Source organism: Sitodiplosis mosellana, unplaced genomic scaffold (genome assembly GCF_009176505.1).
Source record: "Sitodiplosis mosellana isolate CC-2019 unplaced genomic scaffold, AAFC_SMos_1.0 Smas_scaffold_1, whole genome shotgun sequence".
NCBI classification, from domain to species: Eukaryota; Metazoa; Arthropoda; class Insecta; order Diptera; family Cecidomyiidae; genus Sitodiplosis; species Sitodiplosis mosellana.
Window position 1 is genome coordinate 21,641,459 of NW_022595244.1, and position 24,885 is coordinate 21,666,343.

General features: G+C 36.5%; 2 protein-coding genes across 13 annotated transcripts in view; one reads left to right on the top strand and one right to left on the bottom strand.

Annotated features, from left to right (window-relative positions):
• LOC129577680 (apoptosis-stimulating of p53 protein 1-like) overlaps positions 1 to 24,885 on the bottom strand; it is a 78,883-nt gene that overhangs the window by 28,072 nt on the left and 25,926 nt on the right. For 6 of the 11 annotated variants that reach the window (XM_055465213.1, XM_055465223.1, XM_055465229.1 and 3 more), the window contains exon 4: positions 5,625 to 5,895. In XM_055465213.1, the coding sequence (XP_055321188.1) occupies positions 5,625 to 5,895 (271 nt within the window). Of the gene's footprint in view, positions 1 to 5,624; positions 5,896 to 10,622; positions 10,981 to 24,885 lie in introns of those variants that run through there. The other 5 variants (XM_055465179.1, XM_055465161.1, XM_055465187.1 and 2 more) reach the window with 3 other exon arrangements.
• Positions 83 to 3,740, top strand: LOC129577748 (uncharacterized). 2 transcript variants are annotated; one of them, XM_055465269.1, is made up of 8 exons: positions 83 to 154; positions 279 to 940; positions 1,069 to 1,205; positions 1,316 to 1,702; positions 1,796 to 2,605; positions 2,685 to 2,818; positions 2,977 to 3,363; positions 3,482 to 3,740. In XM_055465269.1, the coding sequence occupies exons 5-8, from the start codon at positions 2,485 to 2,487 to the stop codon at positions 3,608 to 3,610; spliced, it is 771 nt and encodes a 256-aa protein (XP_055321244.1). In that variant the 5' UTR covers positions 83 to 154; positions 279 to 940; positions 1,069 to 1,205; positions 1,316 to 1,702; positions 1,796 to 2,484; the 3' UTR covers positions 3,611 to 3,740. The 2 variants fall into 2 exon arrangements, with proteins under 2 accessions (XP_055321244.1, XP_055321236.1); XM_055465261.1 differs by having other exon boundaries at positions 84 to 154; positions 279 to 934.

The window sequence follows — 24,885 nt, forward strand, 5'->3', positions numbered from 1 at the left end:
GAGAATGCAATCGTTCAATGTCACCGCTATTTTTGCTCAAAAACACGAACGCTCAAATTGCACATGTATTCCGTTTGTTATGCTGCAATTTTCTCGTCAACATTCCATCAGCAAGAGATCTTTTTCGACGCGTAGAGACACGTCTCGACCCATGGTAAATTGAATATACGCTCTCTTTTTTTTTATTCTATTTGACATTTCCGTTACAAAGTGCTTTTGTACTTTGGCCGTACACAATTTTTTCAATTTGTTTTGCTCGCATTTATTATCTGTTCTAGCACGATGCTGGTTGCTGTAATGAAATCAACATCACATCACTGGGAAAATGGATGAAAAAAATATGAATGTGACGTGTGTTTTGGGCTTATACACAAATCCGACGACAGATTACAAGAGACATCTCTCAATAAATGTTTCTCTGTCTTGTTTGGACTTTTTTCTTTTTTTTTCTTCTATCTGGACTTTCTTACAGATACAAATCGCATGAAAAACTCAATACGGACTCAATCAAAATAATAACTGAAAAATAATCTACAAAGTGAGTGTCTGGCAGCCTGGTTTCGTACCCGTTTTCAATTCGATACGATTATCATCTCAATTTACATTTACAGTCAGTCCCTTTTATATATGTTATCGTTGGGTTCGAACACATACGTTGCCGTTGTTGTAGTGAACAAACATCAGTTTAATTTAATGTTTTACATAATCGTCTAAGAGCATTCATGTGAGTTTTTGTATGAAACAGAGAATTCCCATGATGAGAAACTTGTAGTGTGCATACAAGTGTTGTGTGATTATTTGCTCTGAACGTTTTCAAAAAGGCAAACCATGTCTTATCTATTTGGTGGTTCGATTTCAGTGTTAGTATTACTTCTGTGTATCATTGCTGCTGCTGCTGCCCACCAACATACCGTTGGCAGTGCGAATATATTTGGTACAGGTCGGAATTGAAAAAAAGAATAGAGAAAAGAAAAAGTGCTGCCTATTTTATGTCAAAATAAACTTTGATTAGATCTATGTAGTTCACGTTTAGTAATTGCATTTTCATTCAATTTTCTGCTTTAAAAGGCGATGTACTCCAAAAGACCGATCTATTCAAAAAGAATTCAGTCATCCAAACCAACTATACCATTCGATTCAAATATGTTGACAATTTTTTTGGTGGAGCCATTTTCTTTGCCCAACTGAATGTGACTGGTGCACAAGTAAGTTTAAAATCAGGATCGTCAAATCAATGCTTTTGCCATCGAAATGCCAACCATCTACTGCGTTTCAATCGAAATTAATTTCTCTCTGTATCTATTTTGGGTCATAGAATAGTACATCGAAAATGGATTATTCAAAAGACGTTGATGTTGATATGTATAAGGATCATCAACGATATGTGGATGCAACCCTCAATGTTTTGAATGCAACAAATTTCACGTCATCCATTGAGGTTAGAGGGTTTCGAGGCATAAACATTGACGCTATGTCAATGTTTATTCGAGCCAAGGAAGTGAAACCACGTTCGTATGCATTTATTTGCACAAAAAACGATGCCAAAGCGAAGTCACAACAGACGGCTTTGATTAAATATGGTGAACGAGTGCCCGGCGATTTTCTTATTCGATACAGACTAGAACGTTCCGAACATGGAAAGCTAAGCTTCGATTTTCACGATTCATATCTAAAACTTACCTTTATTGTAGTCAATGTGGACGTACGTATATTTTAAATGAAAAGATGAGAAAAATCCAACGACTTGAAATGAAATCGATTTTTTTTTTTTTTTTTTTTTTAAATCTTTTTTTAGTCACCATGGGCTGTCACATTCAACAATAAAATAATTACAACCGAAGACCATTTCCGTGCTACCATTTATGAATTGAAACGCAACAATTTCACAGCAGAATCGTTTATTTTTGGTAGAAAAATTACTCGTTCGTAAATGTCAAATCAATATTTCGTTTCCAGCATTGACTTTTGGAAGTGGCCTTTGTGAAAAATCATTTCCGAAACATAATAATTGAATTTATGGGATTGACAGTTTTACAAAACGTATCAAATTGTTATTAAATTGTACATGGTTATCGATTAAGTATTAAATGTATAAAGTAATTTCATCGAGTTTGATTCAATATTTCAGCGTGCGATGTAATTATATTGATGTAGACGTGTCATTGTGTATATGTCTACAACAAGTATGACTGACACGCAATCAATAAATTGCTTCGAGTTCATGGGAATTCTGTCTGTGCAATATTCGTGATAAGAGTGTCAAGTAAGAGTATGACAACAAATAGAATCGGACGCAGTTCATTTTTTGACGTAAAGATTTTGACTTAAATAATATTTTCAAGGGAATCTTAATAAAGTGGATATTTCAAAGTCTAATTCAAAATAACCAATTTATAGTTTAATTCCATTCACAATATTGTGGTCTGTTGTTATTTTTGGCTAGAGTGTTGAAATATTTCATTGTGTCTGAAATTTTCGGTTGAAATGCAAACAATGTTCAAGTGGATATGTTTCATCGCACACATCTTATTGCACACGAATCATATTGAGCAATGTGTTGGTGATGCACATTCAATCACCGGTTCATTTTATAACGGCTATGATGGTATGCGTTTTGATCATATGACAGTTTGGTGCATTTACTTGATTGCAGTCTGTAAACCAAAAATATTTCAAATTTCCAGGAACTACATTCCTTGAGCGAACGCTCTTCACCCGAAATACAACAATGCCAAAATCGTATGTGGTGGGATTTAAGTATGTCAGTGATATTTTCGGTCGTGATATCTACAACGGTATAATTCACTCTGATGCACAGGTAAGTACGATTTGTCGCATTACCGAGAAATTGTCACTCGCTAAAAATGTGCAATATCAAAGTTTTACAAAGAATTTCCACTTGGATTCATTACGGAAACATTTCATTTGGTTTGATTTAAAAATACCTTCAAGATTGAATTCTTCTTATTTATTTAGAATACTTGGGGAGGTGGTGATTTGGGCACTGTAATCGACATTCATGACACCCGCTATTTAAATGCCAACATTCATATTCCAAATGCAACGAAATTTGAGGTTGATATTCAACTGAAAGGAATTATGGGCATTGGGTATACAGGCATGGAGCGTTTTTTGGGAATAAATGTTATTCGACCCAGAAGCTATGCATTAATTTGCGCTATCAACGAAAAAAAATCGCACACAAAATACCGAGAACTGGTGTTTGGCGAACGCAAAGATGGAGATGCGGTTTTATATGCTCGAGCTGAAAGTTTTGCGTCGTCGAATAGCGAATTACCGCGACACAACATCGAGTTTGAAGATAACAGTGCAATCCTAACTGCGGCGTCGATTAGATTGAACGTAAGTATAATTTATGTGTTGCAACAAATTAATTCACACTTTTGCTGCTGGCACAATATAAACTGATTGTGTGTCATATGAATTGACGTGATGTTATGGGTTCTTTCTATTTTCTCAGTCGACAGCAGCTATAGTTTTTCACAACAAAGTTCAACTGACGGCGCATCGTTTCTCAGCTACAGTTTATGCGCTCAATCGTGATACAATCGCTGACGTTGTTATTATTTATGGCCATCGAACCTACTAATTCAATTTATGGACTTATTAATTTGTTATAATCAAAAAAGACTTATTGTTAGTTCTGTGTCCCTTTGTGGTGGCTTAAATGTGTTCATAAGCATAAAAATAAATAAATTCAAGCACAAATCACATTTTAATGACCGAATTTTTCCGCATTTGAAGACTTGTACAATTTAATTGGGACGCGCACAGACAATTTTCCTGCTGCAATTCAAAAGTGCTTCACCGAAAATTAATTCTTTAATAAAAACTTTCCCACTTGTGCACTTGTGCCGAATATTAATGACGACGACGATGACGACGACGACAACAACAATAAGAATGAAAGCGATGGCAACGCAAAAATTCACAAGATATTCATCACACAAAACAAGTCTCTTCCATCGGACAGCTACACAACACAGGAAGATAAAACGGAGCACAAGTTAAAAACCGATGTAGTGTTGAACATTTAAAATGGGATGTCTGCTGCTTGGTTCGAAATACACAAACTTGAACATTGAATAATGACCAAAAATTGGAACATGCTGCGTTGACATCAGTCTTTTATCCCATACAACATGCAAAAACCGTCTGCATGCCTGAAACATCATATTGAAAATACACACATTTTCCAATCCACTGTGTGAAATGGACGTCATTTGTTTCGCCCGAATGGAAATGACAAACTTGAATCGTCTATTAATAAGCTCTTTTCGTGTGGCTTAAATGCAAATAATCATAATGGTAGCAACTCACTGATGTCTAAGTAAGTGTGTATGACAACCGGGGACCAGCAGCATTGTCGTCACTTCAAGGAGGTTGTTTCCGAACGACACACAGACACAGACAAGAACGAAGCCGAAGAATTCAAACAAATAACAAAATGTAATGACTTCGTTTTTGCTGGTATCGAACGCATCGGAATTTCGGTTAGAGACACAATTTTTCGGAGTAAATACAGGCACACAAAAAACCCCTCTTTTTAGCAAGTGGCAACACAAAGCATCGCCTGCCGTGAATTTGAAATTGATCGAGGCAAAGTAAAATTTGATTAGAATTGATAACAGTAAAAAGTTGTTTCCCCAATTTTTTAATTAAAAATCTAAATTGACTAAAATTATGGGATAATTGCTCACACGCAGACACAAAACAAATTCTTTCTGCGGAGGCCAGGAGTAAAAATTTAATTTAACAAGTTTTTAAAATTGTATTTGGCGCGCGCTAGCACACATGTTCCTGAATGCCGAGATAATTGAAGCGCAGGCACTGTTATTTGTGTGCTGCCATTTTAATTATATCGCTACGCCAAGTGCCATTCATGTCATGAGCATATAGCGTATACAAATATTTAATCATTTTCCCCAGTTGTACAGCGAATTTCCACGCCAATTTGTGCAAACAAGAGAATTTTTTCCGTCATTGCCCTAGGTCATGGCACTGGTGTGCTGATGGCGAGAAAATATTGTTATTGATTTTTTTTTTCGCTCGAAATGAAAAACATGTCTATGAGAATAATAATGAAGCCAAATTGAATGCTATGAGTCTTGATTTTTCGTTTGTTTGTTCATTATCACACTATAATGTTGATGATGATGCATTTGCGTTGGAAAAATTGTACAACTTTGTCCATAAAATCATGGGTGTGTTACAATCAAGGGTCGGCGAGCACATCATGAACAATCATTTCATTTAATTTTTGTTGAGAGCCATCCAAGCTCATACTCCACATTTGTGATAATACAGTTCAAGAGAGGGATTCTACTTTGATTTTTACTTATTTTTTTCACATCATTTTTCATGGAATTTCCTTCGTTTGAAAAAGAGATAAATTGCCAATATTTCTCGCAAAATGTTCTGTGTACTTCAGCAAAACAAGTGTAAGAGACTTATGTGAACAATTCAACGAATCGTCATTATCTTTCGATTCAGTCGGTGAACTCATGTGTACAAATTCCGTTTCGGTTTGATCCTCTCTCTCTCTCTCTTTCTCTTTCTCGATCTAGACGCTGTGAATCAAAACAGAAAATAAAGTTACTTACTCAGCGTAACATTGTATGTTTTTTGCAAGTCCACCTGACCGCGCAATGCTCGTAATCGTCTTAATTTTGATTCTTGTGCTTCGACACGTTCCCGCAACCGTCGCAATCGTTCACCTTCAGCCGCTGCGGTGGCATTACGAATCTCTTGGTTCTTTAAAAATCGTAGACGTTGTTCTTTGGCTGCTAATAATTGATGTTGTGTATCGATTTGTTGCTGTTGACGCAACGCCATTGCCTTCAATTCGGCAGTATTTGGCCGTCCTGGCGCTGTCTGCAAAAACCACCATGAAAAGAAAAACAACAAACTGTTAGTGAAAAAAAAAATTGCAAATTTTCTCTTTCTACATCTCAATCATTGTGAGATTGAGAACTGATTGCAGGTTACAATATATCATGATAAATGTCGATTCAAAGCTTTATTGTGTAGCAAAATTTCTTTATATCGTCTACATTTCGGAATTCAACGAATCAAATCGCATAACTCAAGAAAATAAAGTATATACAAACAACTGAACTTTATTGCTCGGAAAAAAATAGCGATGAAAACGATAAAATAACAATGTAAAACTTTTCAAATTCAATCTTCCATTTCTTTACACTTAGTGCCAATACTTTTTTACGTTTTTCCTTTTCCCCTCTTTCACTGTCGCTCGCACGTGCTGTTTTCAGTGTGTCGAGAAAAAAAAAATGTGGAGCAGAAATAACTGTACGTTATCGCCTTTAAAGTCAAAAGCCGATAGATTTACATAACAAATTTGTTTATAATAACAAATCGAAAAAAAGTTTTTTATGCTAACGTTATTTTAAGCACTTCAATCATTCAACCTGTTTTTTTTTTCTGGCGATGAGTTCATGGCTGTTAGAGGAGTCACGATGTATACCATTTTTTTTGATTCGTTTTACCTCTATTTCACATGCAGAAATGTACAATCCATACAATGCATGCAAATTGGCTCAAAACATTTTTGCATATTTCTCAAGACAAAGTGCGAGATAAAGAGAGAGACAGACATGGTACAACCATTTTGCTGAGCAAAAGTCCCGATGATGCGACCATTGTACTTTAAAGCAGTGCAATTTATGTGCGAAGCTATCATATGAGCAGTATTCATATTCATTTAGCACCATTTCTTTGAGCTTTCTGTTTTTTTATTTGCAATATACCATCGATATAAGAATCAGTTCGTTTTGTCATTCGTTCCAAATAAAAGTCAAGAGAGGAAAGGCGAAGAAAAAAATCCAAAATGTCTTTAAATGGACAAAAGGGGATGTGAGTGTGTATGTTGTTCACTGGTGACAAAAGCCATTACCACAAGCAATCCAGAAGAGCCCGAGACGAAAGCAACATCTTAACTCGTACAATGAAGATCACATGCCTGAATTGCTTTTATTCGAAGAAAAAAAGCCATAGAATACAAGTCTGTGTAAACCAAATTTGGATTCGAGGGGCGGCAATAATGAAGCATTCAATGTACGTGAATTGTATATTCAGCAGTATCTTTTTCCATATTTCATGAGAAATGAGTGTGTGTGTGTGTGTGTGTGTGTTTTTGGTGTGTGTATTTATGTGCTAAACATGATGTTTTAATGCTAGCAAAGTTGGCAGTGTCGACAGCGATATGTCATGTGCAAGGAAGGGTTTTTCATCATTAAAATATGCTGTGTCATATTGTGTCACTGCCACATACACACATATGTATATGTATGAGCCAGCGCCAGAGCCAGAGCCGAGTTGGTTTTTATTATGCATTCCGTGTTTTCATAATTTTTGCTTCTTTTAATCAACTGCATTGCAGAACAACACACAATTCATATCACAAGCATGGTGTGCGAATGCGACTTTTTTTACACCTCGTTGCATTTCGAGCGACAAAATGATAAATGAATTCTGCAATTTTTTGCTCGTATGGCTATGGAAAATTGGAACGCATCAGACCAATCGGGAAAATGGAAAATTATTTTTTGCAAGATAGTGCAAACAAAAAATTACGAACAGAAAATCCACACAGGCGTGAAATAGCAAAACGAGGCTACATTGCTTTTTCTGTCCCGACTAGAACTTCAAAGAGGCCGACCATTGCAGATGAACAGAATCTTTGGTGGTGTCAATTTATCTTCGCGCTACCAAATAAAATGCGATCTATATCGAGAGAAAAAAAAAACGTAAAGAATGGAAATGCTGCCACTGATTGTATGCAAAACTCTCAATTCACCAAGGTAATATACTGATTCATGGAACAATTTTTTTTTAACACCTTTGCTACACCGCAGCAATACATCCCATTTCACTACGACCGACGACGAGATTCGAAATAGAGTTCAGTGTTTGGTTGGCAGAGGGGTGGAAAAATTGAAAAGCTGCAAAAATTCAATGAATGAAAATTGGTTGCTTGTGAAGTCACACGACATACGCAAGAAGAGAGTGAAAGAAGAAAAGCTGGCAGGATTGAGCCGAGAGTAACGTGGTACGATATTGAAAGTCATCTGGGTGTTTAACAATGTGAAATATAAGAAATACCCGACAGACGAGCACACCAAAGGGCTGAACAATATACTCACACCGATGACGCACACAACAATTTCATTATTATTATCCAGAGCAGTGAAAAAGCACTGAATACACAAGCAGCCAGCAGCCTGCGAAATGATTAGATGGATGTCGGTAGATCGACAAAACGAAGAGATAGATAGATAAGGGGAGTGAGAGAGTGCGGAAGGCAGTGGGAAAAAATGGCAAAAAATTAAACGATACTACATAAAATGTTATGATGTGCACAATTTGATAAAAATGTAGCAAGAAATGATTACGGCGCGGCTCGTATCAGCACTGACGAGAGCTGGGACCACTGACGACGTCTGAAATCAACACACACCCATACACATACACACAGACCTGACTCGTAATCAAAAATCTGTAAACTGAAAAGGTGCTTTAATAAGGTTCTGAATCTACCTATGGTCCGATTTTTGTACATGTATAATGTATATTCTATTCTAGTCAACTGTGGTAAGTAGATGGACAAAGAGGTTGGTTATTGTCGCTGCTGCTGTGCTTATCAATTTCTTTCGTTTGAATTTACGGGCCGCAACTTTGCGAGCAGAGATGGTTATTTCGATATCTCAAAATGAATGGAAGCCTAAGTCTCATATGTACATGTGGTGCTGTTGCGGTTTACCCAGCCACACAGGAGAATAATCACATCAAATGCGCTAAAGCCCACCTCTGAAACATACAGCTGCAATATAGTCGATTTGTTTTGTGAATCCCCCGTGAACTATTACACACAATGAGCCCTACATATATGCGTTTTATTAAGTTCACCGTATGTGCAGGTTTGTATTTGGCGTTTGCTACAGCATACGTTTCTCTTTTTATGGTCTTTTCCAGCACAATATGATTCCATAATTTGTAATTTCATTCAGATGTCAAAAGTATTTCCCTTCTCTGTCGCAGCAGGCATCATGATTTCAAGCGACTTCTGGTTGGCAAAAAAAAACGGAGAAAACATTTCGATTTTCATGCTCAGCACCATACGGCAAATAAGGGAATCAGCTGTCAAATTGTAAAGAAAGATCCTGATTTCGATACTATTGTGAATTGCTGGCGGCGGCGACTTTCTTTTTCAGATTAAATCACATCCGAAATACTACTTTTCAAATGGAATTCGTATCTTTCCGTTGAAATCTCATCAGTGGTCTCTCCACAAAGGTAGGAAAAAAGGTGAGTCTCTTTTTAATGCTGACTCTAATTATGATCTTTACGATGAGATATGAAAAATGTCAGGTGTGAACCGAAAGGATCCTCGTTTACAATGAACCCTTTTTCAAACTGTCCGAATGTGCTGATTTCATAAAATCAAAAATGAACATAGCACCATATTCACACCCAATTTGGTTATTCGGTTGGTAATTTATGCATTAACGCAACCAGTACTGTATTACTATTACTCGTCATATGTGACTGTCAAATTATTTCCGCTGGCATACGTGATTTGTTGCGCGGGCAATCACAAATTGACCGCTTATTCGATGGGTTTTCTTGTGTTTTGTTAAAATTCATCGACAGTCGATTAATTTAATACATCTGATGTCCAACTGATTATGGTAATTTAAACGGAAATATCAACACATCAATTAGTTGTAAAGTTTGCACTGAACTAAAAAAAATACAACGTGTGCTTTTCTGCCATAAGAACCAATGTATTTGACGTGACAGTGAATAGCGGTGGCGCCTAAATAGAATCTGCGGCAACTTTAGGAACTATCAATACTTCTTGTTGTTGCGAAATTCGTGACAACAATAAAAAGTATTGATAGTTCTTAAAAATGCCGCAAATTGCTAATACATCTTATTTAGGCGCCACCGCTATCTTGCGCCGGCCAAAAGCATAGGTTGAAAAAATAATATAACAATTTATCATCCAAAATAATACAATATGCCGTGGGATTGGGGATGCAATATTGTGGCGCCTTTAAAAATTACCCATTTTACAAAATAATGACATCATGCGTTCAATTCTGATCTTGTCATTTTTTTTTAAATCAAAGTTATAATGAATATTGAAAATATCCATCATTAGGATTTTCAAAAAAAAAAAATTACTGTAGTTTAGTTACTTTTTTCCTCATGTTCATCCATTGCACTCTATTTTTTTATGCAAAAGTTAAAAAAAAAAATCAAAATTTGAATGTTTGTTTTGTTCGGATATTGTCAATTGTCAACATGTTTTCGGTGCGCGACAAAAATATAATGAAACAATAAGCTGATGAACATGTAAAAGGGGTTTTGCAGGAATCATGCATTAATTAAATACTTATGCATTTGTGCAAATAATCCTCGGCTTGATAGAGAGAGAAAAAAAGAGAGGAAATTAAAAAAGCCAGAAAGTGCGTGTAAATGTGTTGATGTCAATGATAAAATCGGCTTCGGATGTCATCCAATTTGTGTGTACAAAATGGAAAATGGATGTCATGCATGCTTAATGTGACACTTTTTACCTTTGAATCGATAGCTGGCGTAGTACGTGGTTCGCATGTTACCACGGGTGATCGTTTTTGTGGTGCCGATGATAATGTTGGTGGTTTTGGTAATGTGCTTGTAACTGGTCGGCAAACACAGGCTAACATTTTTCGTTCGGTTTATTGTTTTTCTCTCTCGTCCAATCGATATCAAAATGTCAACTATACAAAAAAATTTCCAATGAAATTTATTATTGAATTGTCTATTATTTTTGGTCTTCAGTCGTTTTCAATCAATCATTTAGCTCTGATCTGAATTATTGATTGAGTTTTTTCTTTCACCGCTTGTTTATTGACTATGCAACGATGTCAACTATCCAATTTTCCTGCAATACATCTATGGATGATAATAATAAACACAGAAAAATGTACGCTATTAATATGATGAATATGCGTTCAATTTGTTGGCGTGCACGTGCGATACAAATTTATCAAAAAAAAAAAAAATCGTTGCCAAAGCTATTAGCCTTATTTTCTTTCTGTTGTCCTTATCGATTCTCTCATTGTTCTGTGTGATTTCGTTGTACTAAACACAACGAGGTAGACAGGGCGATTAGTAAATTATAACGGAATTAAAACACAAAGTTCATCAACAGACGATGGTTCGCTCTCTCTTTCTAATTACTCGTTATATCATCATTAGTAACAATGTAAATTGTAAGAGAAAAGTAGAGCGAAAACCATGCGTCGACCACTCAATCAATTCGCCGTAGCCGTTTCGAGGCAACAAGTGAACTCATCCGGAGAAAATTCTGCTTATGTCAATTATAATTATTATTATTATTATGAGTCATTACCACAACTCATTTTACATGAATACAAAATTCCATCACGTTCGTTCGTCGAGTTAATGTTTGGTCAATATTGGCAGAAAATGCATGCCTGCCTTTGCTTTGACCATGCCACTTGTGCGTTACTTGTTGCTTCGCATTATCAAGAGAACAATAGACGTTTGCTTACTAAGTAAAAAGTATTTAAGTAGCAATCATTTGATAGAAGTCATCTGTGATAAATCACGATAAAGCAGAGTTGTGTCTCTTAATGATGGAGATGGCTGGTGACTACGTCAAATCCAAACTAAATTAGACGATAGCTATCTTAATCAGCGATAATATAAGATTGCCAACATCAAATGTGCTCTATAGAAATGTGAATTCTTTCTTTGTATTTCGAACGAGTGACGAAGAAAAATCCGGAAATCCATTCATTTCTCAAGAAGAAAGCAATGGATTTTCTTGGCTTTAGTTCTTTAACAACAACGACGATCGAATAAGCTAGCTATTTTACGTTTTTGTAACGCTCATTTTGGTGTTTGTTTTGAAAACTAACGTTTTCTTTAGTATATAATAATAGAACCAAAGCGCTTGAGAAGTAAATATTTAATATTGTTTTTAGTTCAAACAATAGATGCGCTACTAAGCGTCTAAGTCATGGGTGTTGAATGTCATTCAATGCCACTAAGCTGTAGACATCTCTTTTCGGCTATACGGAAAACAACAGAATTAACGCTGAACATGAAAATGATATATTCAATTGTGTTTATTTCGTTAGCTTCAACTGTGCCGCTACGAGAGGTCACTTTTGTCGTTTCTTGTTATTATTTTACATGTAAAATCAATGGTATTAGACGAGGATGGTCTAAGTGGATAACGACCACTTTTTTGATACACATTCTTTCCAAGCGTGCGATCAAGTTTTCGCATACACTAATGAGCATAACCGCAAAAAACTCATCATATTCAAACATTGTTCAGTTGATTGAGTGTACCGAGTATCAAAATTCAATACTTGCGCCATGCACACTGTTGTATTTAACACGAAATTGGTTTTTGCGAAATTAATGCGATGTTGACAAGACATGGAATAAGTTGTCATTTCACTAGTTACGCCAATAACACTCGTTCGGTTGTTGAAGGGAAATGAAGCTGCCACAAAATATGATCCGGATTTTCTTTTATTCCGTAAATCGAGACGTCTTGTTTGTGACATTTATCAACGAACAAAGGGCAGTTTGTATACTTGAGCTGTTGTTGTTGTGGTTATCTGCTGTTAGATGATAGCTTGAGCTGTCGGAAGATGGTATGTAAAACACGGTCACAAAATGGATGTTGTGTGATGTATATGTCAATCTCCATGATAAGTTGAGAATTTGGTATCGAAAATAATGAAATAAATAACATAATTGACATTTGCGTCATTTTGAGTGCCATACGTTTTTCGCAAACAAGATGTGTTCCATAAATACAGAGAGAGAGAGAGAAAGAGAGAGAGAGAGAGAGAGAGTGAGGGAAGGAGAAACCTTCGGTCCCCAAAACAATCAAACGAATAAGTGCTCAGTTTGTTGGAAATACATGAAAAAATCTTATTTATCTATTTATGACTTAATCCACATTTATGCGATGGAGTGATGAAACGCCATCCAATGAAGCGAAAGCTAATAAATAGCAAATTTATCAAACCATTGGAACACCTGCCCCGGCAAAAATTATTTGTCATCAACATCTAGCGCACTATCCACCGTGCCTTTTCTTGTGGCACAATCTTCGAAGAAAACCATAATACTCGACACAATGAATATTGATGGGCCAATGGTAATCTGGCTCAATAAACTTCAAAATGAACTCGATTATAATAATCGAGAAACCAATGCCGAAGCATGCTTTCTTCCAGTTAATCATTGTGAAAGGTTGAAGGATTACCGGAGATGATATGCATTTTGAATAAATAATCTAATTGAAATGTATGTTCATATATGAGAAGAGGTGGAGCGTGGGAGAGGGAGAGACAGAGGGAAAAGGCGCTTGATACAAAATGTGCACATCTAATATATATTACAAATAAAAGAATTATGATTACAATAAGGTCAAATGTTACAGAAATTCTATTAATTTTATGTGGTTCACAATTCGATTTACTATTCAACGCTTGCGCTTATTCATGAATACTGAAGTAGACATGAGGCTATTAAAAACGAAATGAGATATTAAATCCTGAACATGACGTGAATGTAATCCGGCACATTTTGTTGTGTGTGTACAACGGAAATTTCGAAACCAAACTATCTTGCACAAGCAGAAAATGGCATAATGGGAACGAAAGTATTAACTGCAACAGTGGCAGCGGCAGTGATAGCAGCATCACGAGCATCCAACAACGTAACTAATAAATGAAAACGTTCTTTGTGTCGCAAAAATATCTACATAACATTGTATTTGATCGTACATGGCCGTGAGTTCCGTTTCAGCAACACACACACACACAAACTCAACCAGTCAGTATAATGGGCTATCGCTTCCAAACAATTTCAGCAAAAGCTCCTGTACACCACTTTCGAATTCCAGGAACTCGACGTTAATTTCGGACCAGTTGCCAAGTACTCTCGGTTTATAGTTGAAATTCAAGCTCTTGAAATTTTGCAGTTTTTTTTCGGTTGGTTTCGTTTGCTTTTTTCGCATCATAGCGTGGAATTGGTCAGGATTTTCAATCGTTTTTTTTCCCTTTAGATACACACGACGCAATATTTATCTCTATTTTATTAACATTCATAGAGATGTGACATAAAAGGCATGACACGGTGCTTTGGTCGACGCTTGTCATTTACTAACGAATACATGACCCAAATCAATTTTTATGACACCAACATCAGAACCATCGAACAGCTGAACAATGATAACGCACACAAACACAGTGCCAAACACAACATGAGATTGATATGAAGTCAATATCAGAATATTTATGATCTCAAGCCGCCCACATCATTCACTCACATAGTACAATATATATCTATGATGACAAAACTCTTATGAACGCATGCCCCAAATAAAGAGTGAACGCTTGATTCTTCCTTTATTTTTTCTCTCTTCTGGCCTAGAACCAGAAAAAAAACACACTTCATGGAAAACACAAACTAGCAGTCTAAAAGGTAAAAAAATTCGAATCCAATAAAAGATACAGACTAGAGAGGTAGAGGAGAGAGAGTGAAAGTATCATAGCAAAACATGGTGCGACATGAAAACAGCGCCGTAGCCAGAAAAAAAATTGGAGGGTGCAAAATCGAAATTTTTCTTTTGTTGCACCTTTGAAACCCGATTTTGTTGCACCTTTGAAATTTTTGGAGGGTGCAATGCACCCATTGCGCCGGCCTGGCTACGGCGCTGCATGAAAAGCAACCAAACTTGTGCAGAAAATTGTGTGTTAGGATATTATCCCGGGGATAATTTGTCTATTTCACACCACCCGCCGCCGGAACGATGTAAGTCATGTAGTACGAATTGTTCAAAGGTTCTAACCATAGTTTATAGGCCATGAAGTTTCGACTAAGAGCAACAACTAATCTGATGGATTGTTATCGATATACACTTGAAACGTGTTGATTGCATACAGCACGTATATAAAATATTCACAATTCCTTGTGTATCTATCATCGTGGCAGATCGCGCCGATGGATGAATAATGAACATATTTCATCGTTTGGATGGATGACCAAAATGTTCTATTGATATGGTGTTGGTTAAATGGCTGAAGAGAAACATGCATGCACAGCCTTTGTGATACTAAATTAATTGGTGGATAATCAAATCAACACATTGAATTGCCACCGAATACGTGCAAGGTGTACAAAACTGTTCATCGTATTAATGCAGATAAACTACATTATGTCAGTCAATAAATTTATGCGATTCAAGAAAATTGTGTTAAAGTTAATCGAATTGATGGTCGCGTGGCTCTCTCTCTCTCTTCCTGTGTGTGAGGGAGAGAATTTTGCCACTTTTCCATCAATCTTTGTCATTGGCACGGGAAATTGACGAATATGGATTTCTCGTGGAAATCATTCGAAATGTTTCCAATTAACCTGTTCAACTGGATGCACCCTGTCGCTCAACCAATTTGATTGATTGGAAATAAAATATGAAAAATCAAAGATTGTTTACAAATAACAGCAAAAATGCTAGTATACATACTAGTACAGCGTGCACAGATAAAAAACACATACACACATTCCGCTTTCGATGGGGCTCCATTCATGTATACATTTTAATTAAACAACATCGATCGCAGCACAACATAGTCTGCATGTATGGAATTGTGCACAAATTTCCACTCTATATATACACCACTAATGAATCCTATGTGAATAACGACGAAAAACAATATTTACACTTAATATGGCACATCAAATACCTCAAATGAAATGTTAAATAGAAAATTTTGCACGGAACAGCAGCGACGGCGATGGCGACAGCAGCAGCAACAGCAATAATGTGTTTGAATTTGTGAGCCGTGCAAAGTGAGCACAACATTGTTTTATTCATTGTGCACGAGAGAGATAAACACAAACAATGACGGGTATATTTAATGCAAACAGAAGCATCTCAAAAGTGGTGCAAGAGTATGTTAAAGCCGAAATGTCACATGTGAAAAACCAAGTGTTGTTGCCAGGAAAAATGGTTTGACTGCAACAATGCGAATAATGTGGAACAATGGAAACAAACGACAAGTACTTGCGCCAAACTACTGTTTTACCTTCGGTAACCGGAGTCAATTCTTATGTGGTAACTTTGACTGAAACGAACAAATATGTAAATATGGAGAGCGTTTTTTTCCGTACAAATTTGTTGTGAAAAACGCTTAGAAAATTGCATGCAACAAGGAAACGTACGTGAATGTGTTATTTCAAATATTCAAATAGCACATCGCAACGGCAGTTATCATTTGAATATTCGAGAATTTATTTGCTTTAACACACATATGCAAATCGCTTCACAAAATGAAAATTTACACGTTGCCTTTTTTTGCTCGCTCTCGCTCACTCACTCACTCTTTCCCTCCGTTCCTTTTCCGTTCTCTGTCTCTCTCGACTTCGCTCGAAACTCAAATACCAACGAAAATTCCCGTGGAGCAAAGAGTAAATTTGAGGGAAAAATTTCTACCGATTTAAAACTAAATATTACGTTGTGCGATTGTGAACACGAACGCGCAACGAGTAAAATTGACGCCATTTGAATATGGGGGAATACTCACAAATTGGAATCTATTGTTGAATTACAGCATGAATTATGAATATAAGACAGAGATTTTTTTTTTTCGTATATTGTGCACCATTGTGATCATTTGTGTGTTATCTTCCTTTTCCATATTTGCCATTTGCCGTACTTATGTTACTCATTTTGTTGTGAATTTCACATGCTCTGAGATTGTGTTAAAGTTGAAACTTTCTAACATTCATCGAAAAGTTTTTTTTTCCATCCATGTTTCATAATGCACACAATGTGTGCCACACATACACACACAATCGTTGATTTTAATGAAGCTCTGCATTCATTGGTTCAGCAGTTTCTTTCTAGAGTGTCGCGTACATAAAATCCCGTTTAATTTCAAGAATTCGTACGAAAAACAACTGTGAGCAGCAGAGAAAAAAAGGCGAAAATGTGTGAAATGCGAATTGACGGTTTTATGGCTGGCATTTCAAGTGGACTGCAATAAAATGGCACTAATGCATTTCTGCTTTTAACCAATCCAACTGTGAGTGTGTGTGCGTGTGCGAATGTGTTTTTATTGACAATTTCAATGGAATGATGGTAGTTCACGAGATTTTCGCGCTATATAAACCGAGTTGTGGCCCCGCAAATCTACTAATAAACCAACCTTCAACGTATTTCCTACATAAAATTCCACTCATGGTTTGATGTTTTCATTTGCAATGAAAGCACACAGTCTATTGAATGTTGATTACAGATACTGCCGTTTTTTGTGTGTTCTTATGCAGAAAATACATAAAATGAGTTGAGAGAAGAGGGAGAGAAAAAAATCTGATGAAATAACAATTCCAAATGGTTTTGTTGTGTCAATTTAGAAAGAAAATTCGGGTTTGTTTGCTCAGAATTGCTCTTGCAAGCTAATTGATATTGCGTTTTTTCCTTCTTCTGCTGCTGGAATTCTAACTCAGGAGAAAAATGGCTTCGTAACTCAAATATTTAATGTGAAAATAAAGAGGGAAACTTGTTTCGTAACTTTCCAATTTTTCTTGGAGGTAATACAATCGATCTTTTGGGTGCGCCAATTTTCGATGGAAGAAAAATCCGCTCGAACCATTTTTCTCGAACATACAAACACAGACATGCACAATTGGATTTGTTCCCACGCCGAAAATCCCAGCATTCACTTTTAACGAGCCATCAATCTGGTATTGCGATTCATATCAGCGTGTGTGTGTGTGTGTGTGTGTGTGCTTGTGTGTTTTTTTTCTCCTGTTTTATCCACATGTGGATGATAAATAAACATGATTAATGAATGCCGTATAATGCGGTTCACCTCTTTCAGCACATGTGTAAATATTTAATGAACACGATTGTCGGAAACGAAAAGTGGCATAAATTGTAATTGGATTGGCCGCTTAGACTGTGTATGTGTATGTGTCTGCATGTTTGTTTGTGTGCAGCTGGGAGATGAGCTACGAGTATGTCCGTCAGTATAGTGGAATAATGTGTTTATTTGATTTGGAAAATGCCATCATGATTATTTCAAGACTTCGGGATTCGCAAGCCATAAATCCACAAAAGCCCACAAATCCCTTTTTTATAGTATCTGCACAGTGTCAGCAGCCGCAGAAAAAAAAACGCAATTTAATTTCATTTGGTGCGATGGACACATGTGCCCAGCACACAACAATGTTGATTTGAATGCCGTGCACCTTTAGCATATATAACGCCCTTAGACACTTTGCCTACAGAGAACGGTAGAGAAGGAAAAAAAAAGTAAACACAAGCAATCGTTTGCTAGGCTATTGTTGTTTGCTTTGACATCTTGGTTGTTTTTGCTTTCTTTTTTACGCTCTCTGTTTTTCGGATGAAATGTTACCAACATAGAAAAGACATCAATATTTACGAAAAGGATTGGCAAAAAGCACAGCCATCCATTCCACTTGAGATACTGCTGAGTAATGAAAACTTCATCCCCTGTATCCGGCATGAGTGTGATACAACGCTTTTTGACTATTAATGCCGTCGACAACTCCTACTACTTCTGTTTGTTGTTCGGTATTGTTTCGACTTCGCTACCACACGCTCAAGTACACCGAGTGTGTGTGTGTGTGTGTGTATGTGTGTGTACCACCATTCGAAACGTATGAAGCGTACTTTATCAAGATTGTGGCTACATCGTACGCCATCCACAAGACAAACCGACGAAACATTCTTTGAGAATAAATTAAATAAATTATTTAAACGTCTCGCATTAACTTTTAATTTTGAATGATTCTGAGTAATGAGTTCTACGTGGTAGGTGTTATACTCGTGCTCGCGAGTGGTGATGATAATATACTTTCCCTGTTCATTGCTACAAAAATGATACACAGTGCGAAGCGCGCCAGTGTTGACCAAGTACAATGAAAATGAGTTTTTCTCCATTTTTCCTTCTTTTTCATTCGCTCTCAATTGTTAGTGTGAACTGAATTAAAAGAATGTCTTTTTGAAACCCAGACCAATAACACAATTCATTTTATCAGCAGTTTTTTTTTCATCGTCTTTTTCTCTTCATAAATATGCAATGACTAAATATGCTTCATTTGCACATCATTGACACTCCAAAGAAGCCAAATGAAAGGCAACACCTTCCGAGACCTTTTAACGTACAAACAAAACCTTAAGTACATTATGGGAAATGAATGCTCTTTTCAACACGAGTAAAAGTCTCGTCGAGTATTTTGCCCTACACAGAAAAAAAGTATGCGATAACAAGACTAAGGGCGGCAACGTAGTAGGCAAAATTTGCAGCAAAAATGTGCTGTCCTCCTTTTTTAACGACGCACACATTGGCCGTGGATGTGCTTGCTGATTATGAATGAATGAATGAATAACAAAGTACTTTAATTAAAATATAAAGATGGAATTACTGTAAGAGAGTTAGCGCAGCAGTGAAATGGATACCGGAACTCAATTGAAAAAGAACGGCATCAAGACAAACAAAAATTATGGGTAACAAAAGGATTTTCCATGGAATATATAGAATAATTTAATGCAAGGCATTCAATATTTCATCACAAAAAGCGACGACTAACTGAGCAAATGAGCTGGAAAACTGTCTTTTTCTCCCGTAAGTCTTTGATATACCTTCAAATTATGAGGAAAAAAAATGGAGAAAATATCTACTTTCATTCTTTGAAAGGGATCAATTGATTGAATTGATTTGAATAGAGAGAATTTTTTCCGAACAATCATGCGAGTGAGGGGGAAAAAGAGCGAGAGACAACGGTGCAATTTCTTTGCAATATACCATTTTCATTCTTCGGTCTTTTATAGAACTATTACCTTTTAGTTCGGAGCCATTAAGTTGACTTGACAATATCAATGGGAAGAAAAAGAACGGCACTTCTTCCTATGTACTCATGTGTACGACCAACTTTACTGAACATTTTTTTTTCTTACGTTCTTCTTCATTGACAAAAATAAAATCTCAGGCAGTTGCCAACTTTTAAATTGCATCAATCAAGATTGATTAAAAGCTCGTCGTCGCTTTTGTTGAACGGCTTTTCCTAGCAATTTCTTATTACCCTCCTCCAAAGATATTTGCAATTTGATATTCAAATTTTTTTCTACTCTTCCTTTTATTTTGTGGAAAATAACATTTTGTCTCCGCGAAGAATTGAATTTCTAGCTTCACATGCGTAACAGTGCGTGGACAAAAAAAAAATCAGTCATACACACTCATTCTGACGCAACATTTTTTTTCTTTGGTAAATAGAAATTTGATGCGTGTGTTTACATTGCAATCAAATTTGTTTCGATTATACAGTATATCGGCAGGATGAGCATTAAATCAACTAAGAAATCATCGAAATTTGACCTTTTGAATATCAATTTCCAATATCTGGTGCCACTTGTACGAATATGAAGCCGTATTTGATTTCAATTTATCCAAAGTTATTCATCGCGTTTTCGTTCTTTATTTTTCTCTCTCTTTCTTTCTTCTCGTCGCTTTCATTCGGTGGGATTTCGCGTATGAAATTGATCTGCATGGGGGAATACATGCGTGACACTTGAACGAAGATAATGAAATGTATTCAATGCATTTTCAATGTGTGCTATGAATTGGAAAGCACACTTGGCTTTCGTCGCAATTGAAGGATAGAGAAAGTGTTCTCTTTGAACACTGTTCATGGCGTGTATGAGTTGCGAAAGGCACGAGTGCGCCACATATTATGTCTACTGGAAAGACGTAAGAGAGCGTATGTTTTTGTTAGTCTATTTCATTGTGTAGATCATGAATGACTTCAAGGGAACAACGAAAAATTGTCTTTGGCAAAGTTGTGGTATTTTGCTGAAGACATTTTTTTGTTATCTCTTTACGCAAATCGTGTTTACAAATCTCTTGTACGTCTCATCCAAAAAAAATATGAAGCTGTCATCCGAGGCCACGAATCACGTTCATAAAATGTGTACACTGTACAAGTATAGTATGTGCAGACTGAGTCAAGTCTTTTATCGTATGTCAAAATACACGATTAAAAAGCATCAATACATACTTTGTGAGAATTTGATCACGATCTGTCATCATTTCGAATATGATTGAATGTCGATAGTTTAAATAAAGCGTTTCTTTTCATTCCGTTTTTTTTCCCGCGAAAACTTCGATTTTTCCCCCAAGCACAAACATATATAGGAATTTGCAAATATCTTCGCATTCATCATTTCATTCAAATTGAATAATTTTTTTTCTCCTTTGTCGCACACCGTCAACGTTCAAACTCGGTGAAATAACAATAATATATATTGAAGTATCTCAAAGAACGAAACGAAATCAATTTCCGCTTTTCTATTTCAGTGTCGTCAACTTTTTCTCTTCCTTTCGTTCGTTCTTTTTCTTCATCGGTAAATAGAACTTTGCATGAAGCTGAGCATGTTTTTTGCATCGCTTTTTCTTCGTTCTCGTTGACATATTCCAGTGTGAAAAAGTACCTTTTTAGAGGTGCCAACGATCCTTGAAAATGAATGAGTTTCAAGTTGAATTGGTAATAATGAGAAGAGGAAAAATGAATTTCCTTATTTATCATGGTTCATAAAATCGTGTTTGTCAGCACTCTTAGAACACACATTCGGATATTGCCACGATAAATATACATGTATATCTCCCTCCTTGGATATCACCCTTCAAGGGATTAAAAATCTGAACAAAATGAATAAAAAAGAAACGAAAAGAAAGGAATCCACAGTTACCGAGGCGTTTCAATGACTTCGTTAGGATTTTTTTGTCTTTTGTTTCAATACAGCGCTTCAGTGTATTGTCGTTTCTTTTGGATGTTGCGAAGCGAATAGCCTCCGGTTAGTGTTTATTCCATTTTATTATTGCTGCTACTGCATGTCGAACAAACGTATTTTCAATTTTATCAGAGTACGAAAAAATCTCCGAACCGAAAAAGAACAAAAAAAATCGACCAATTCAATATTTTGCTACAGTTCGGTTCCGCTTGCGGAAATACTGTTTTTCCTATTTCCTTTTGCTTCTCTTTCTCCCATCCCACGATTTTTAAAATGACGTAGAGTATGTTGAAGATGGTAAATTGTTGTTGTGCCACTTTATCACTTAAATCCAATTCCGTATGAGTTGATGCGAGCTTGAAAAGCTGCGAACAATTCAAAGGCTTCTTGTCTCACGTCGTCGCGACTCAATTCTCGTGCCAATGAAACTACGAAGAATTCTAGAAATGTGAACACACAGCTGAACATACGACGGCTGCTGTGATAATAAGCCATATTATATCGATATGAATTCAATACCAATATGTTATGTCTTCAATCGGTCTCAAGTCGAATGTAGTTCACTTAACTTTATGGTTTGTTGAGTATCAATAAAACACCTATAGTTATCTAATTCACTGGATTCAGTGGCCAACTGGATGGCGAAAGCAAAGCATTTTGCAGCTTTAAAATTTATTGCTTTCTATTTCTGGAAAATGGACTGGTTGGTAAAATGGGATTCAGAAGAGAGGCGATGATGTGCTAATTTCTCTGGGAATTCATTCCACTTCGGTGCACCTCACAAAGTTTCACCGACATTTTCGGCGGCCTAATGCGATCGCTATGCTTAATATTCAATTTTAATTTTCCTCTTGCCGGTATTTAACGCTTCTTTTTATCGATTGATTGCGCACTTTTTTTAGCTATTACCCATTTTTTTTTATCGTTACTGTCGATAAAACGGTACACGTCGATCAGATGGCATGGCCAATTTGCGAAATCGAACAATCGTTAGGTAAATCGAACTTGTTTGAATTCATCCGAATCGTCTTACAGAACGTGTTAATGTTAATGGTAAGTGTTTCCATGTCACAAGCGGTACATTTTTCCGCAAACTTCCGCTGTTGATTTTGCATTTCAAATCAGCACTGAGCAACCATCTGTGCAACAAACTCTTTGTAATCTAGAGTCAGAGCAGAAGAAAAGGAAAAGATGAAATCATCAAAAAATATCATGAAATACTTCCTCACAACGATAAATATCATATCGCACTGTAATGACTACTGTTTTTCCACTTCTTCTTCTTCTGCTAGTGTGGCTGCTGCTCCAGCCTCATTTGTATTTCGTTTGATGAAGGAAAAAAAGTGGAGCCCGTGCAAGTAGAAAATTGTCTCTGTCATTGCTGCTTTGGTTGCTGCTGTTGTTGTTGGACCGGTCAAAATCCATTTGTATAACCGAACCACTCAATTCCATGCTGACTCGCAATTTTGTTGGCAAATAAGGAATGAAAACGAAACAATATTCAGTACAAATTCAATTTGTAATTTAAAACGTAACGTTGCTGTTATCGGCATTTTACTGGCACCGAAGCTACGACGAAATAATTCAGGAGATGAATCGGACGTTGTGGAGGGAAAAAAATAAATCGAAGCATATCACATTTGTTCACAAAATACTAACGACGAAACCGACTTACAAAAGAGAAAGACTTCTCTCCCTCGTTCTCTTCCTCATGTGTACATTTTTTTCTCCTTCTTCAAAGATGAGTTCATTTTTTTGTTGTTGCTCGACTGTCTTTTTTCTACATTCGAGACTTGAATCCAAGTAGAAAAAGGGAAAAGAAGTATGACTAGATCCAAGATTTCAAATCACATTAAGAAGAAATGGAAAATAAAGTACACTCTGATATCGGATGAACGGAATAACGTGGTAAAAGTGTAGAAAAAGAACACGACGACGGTGGAAAGAGGATGAAAAAAAAGCTGAAACGACTTCAGTCTATGCAGTATTAATGTTTAACGTCATCAGCCATATCTTCTCGTAGATATGTCAACACATTTCACATTTTTCTTAGCTGTGACGATGAAAAATTTAAAATTTATCAATAGCACTCTTCATGTTCTGCGTTCTAGTGTGTTTGGCTGTATGGCAGAGAGCATACAGCATTTTTGCTATATGATTTGCTCGAGTATTCGTCGTTTCGTTTATTACGACTACTTTTTAATGTAACTCAAGTGCTTAAGTTAGCGTAAGCACTCAAGTGAAAACGGCACACACACACACACACACTGTAGAGAGAGATGGAAGAGAGAAGAGACACTGTATGTAATGTAGAAGATTTATAAAATGAAACACTACTTCTTTGAGAGATATTCTTTAGTCACATCTCGTTCTCTTTGGCTCTCTATCTGCCTCTTTCTCTTTGTACCCGTATGATATGTGCATATCCATCGACGTATGCTTTCGATTCTTTGCACACATAAATCGTCGCTACTTGTTAACATAATTTTGCCACTGTTTCTGTGCGTCGCTTTGCGGAAAATAATTTCACTAGAAATTTACAAGAGAGAATGAATTCGACGACGTGGTTTTTTCTCATTTCTCATCGCTTGTCGTGCATAAAGTATTCGGCAGAGGTGGGTAAACTAATAGCAGCCAATTTACGACGAACGGGCGCGAATGTGTTGACATCCGCCTGAAATATTACAATTAAAAAAAGGCGAGAAAAAAGAAATGCGGCGAAAAATGGCACAATCGCAAGACAAGGCTGATACTCGACTTGCTGAAAAATTGACAACGATATAATCTCCTTAAACCCGCATAATTGAATTTAATGTTATATGACAAATTCCACATTGAACGGATGTGGATGTCTCGAGAGATATTGCCATTCAGCAGTGTTCCGATTTCTACGCAGAGTTTGGGTTTTTTCTTCTTCATCTCATTCATTCTTTCGTTCGTTCGTTCGTTCGTTCGTTCGTTCTGTCCTATGTATGTGTTTGTGTGTGTGT

Bases quoted from the DNA above. Each gene is read 5' to 3' on its own strand.
- LOC129577748 (XM_055465269.1), top strand. From the start codon at position 2,485: ATGCAAACAATGTTCAAGTGGATATGTTTCATCGCACACATCTTATTG. The intron at 2,819-2,976 runs GTAAGTACGATT...TTATTTATTTAG, and splicing joins TAATTCACTCTGATGCACAG to AATACTTGGGGAGGTGGTGA. The intron at 3,364-3,481 runs GTAAGTATAATT...CTATTTTCTCAG, and splicing joins CGGCGTCGATTAGATTGAAC to TCGACAGCAGCTATAGTTTT.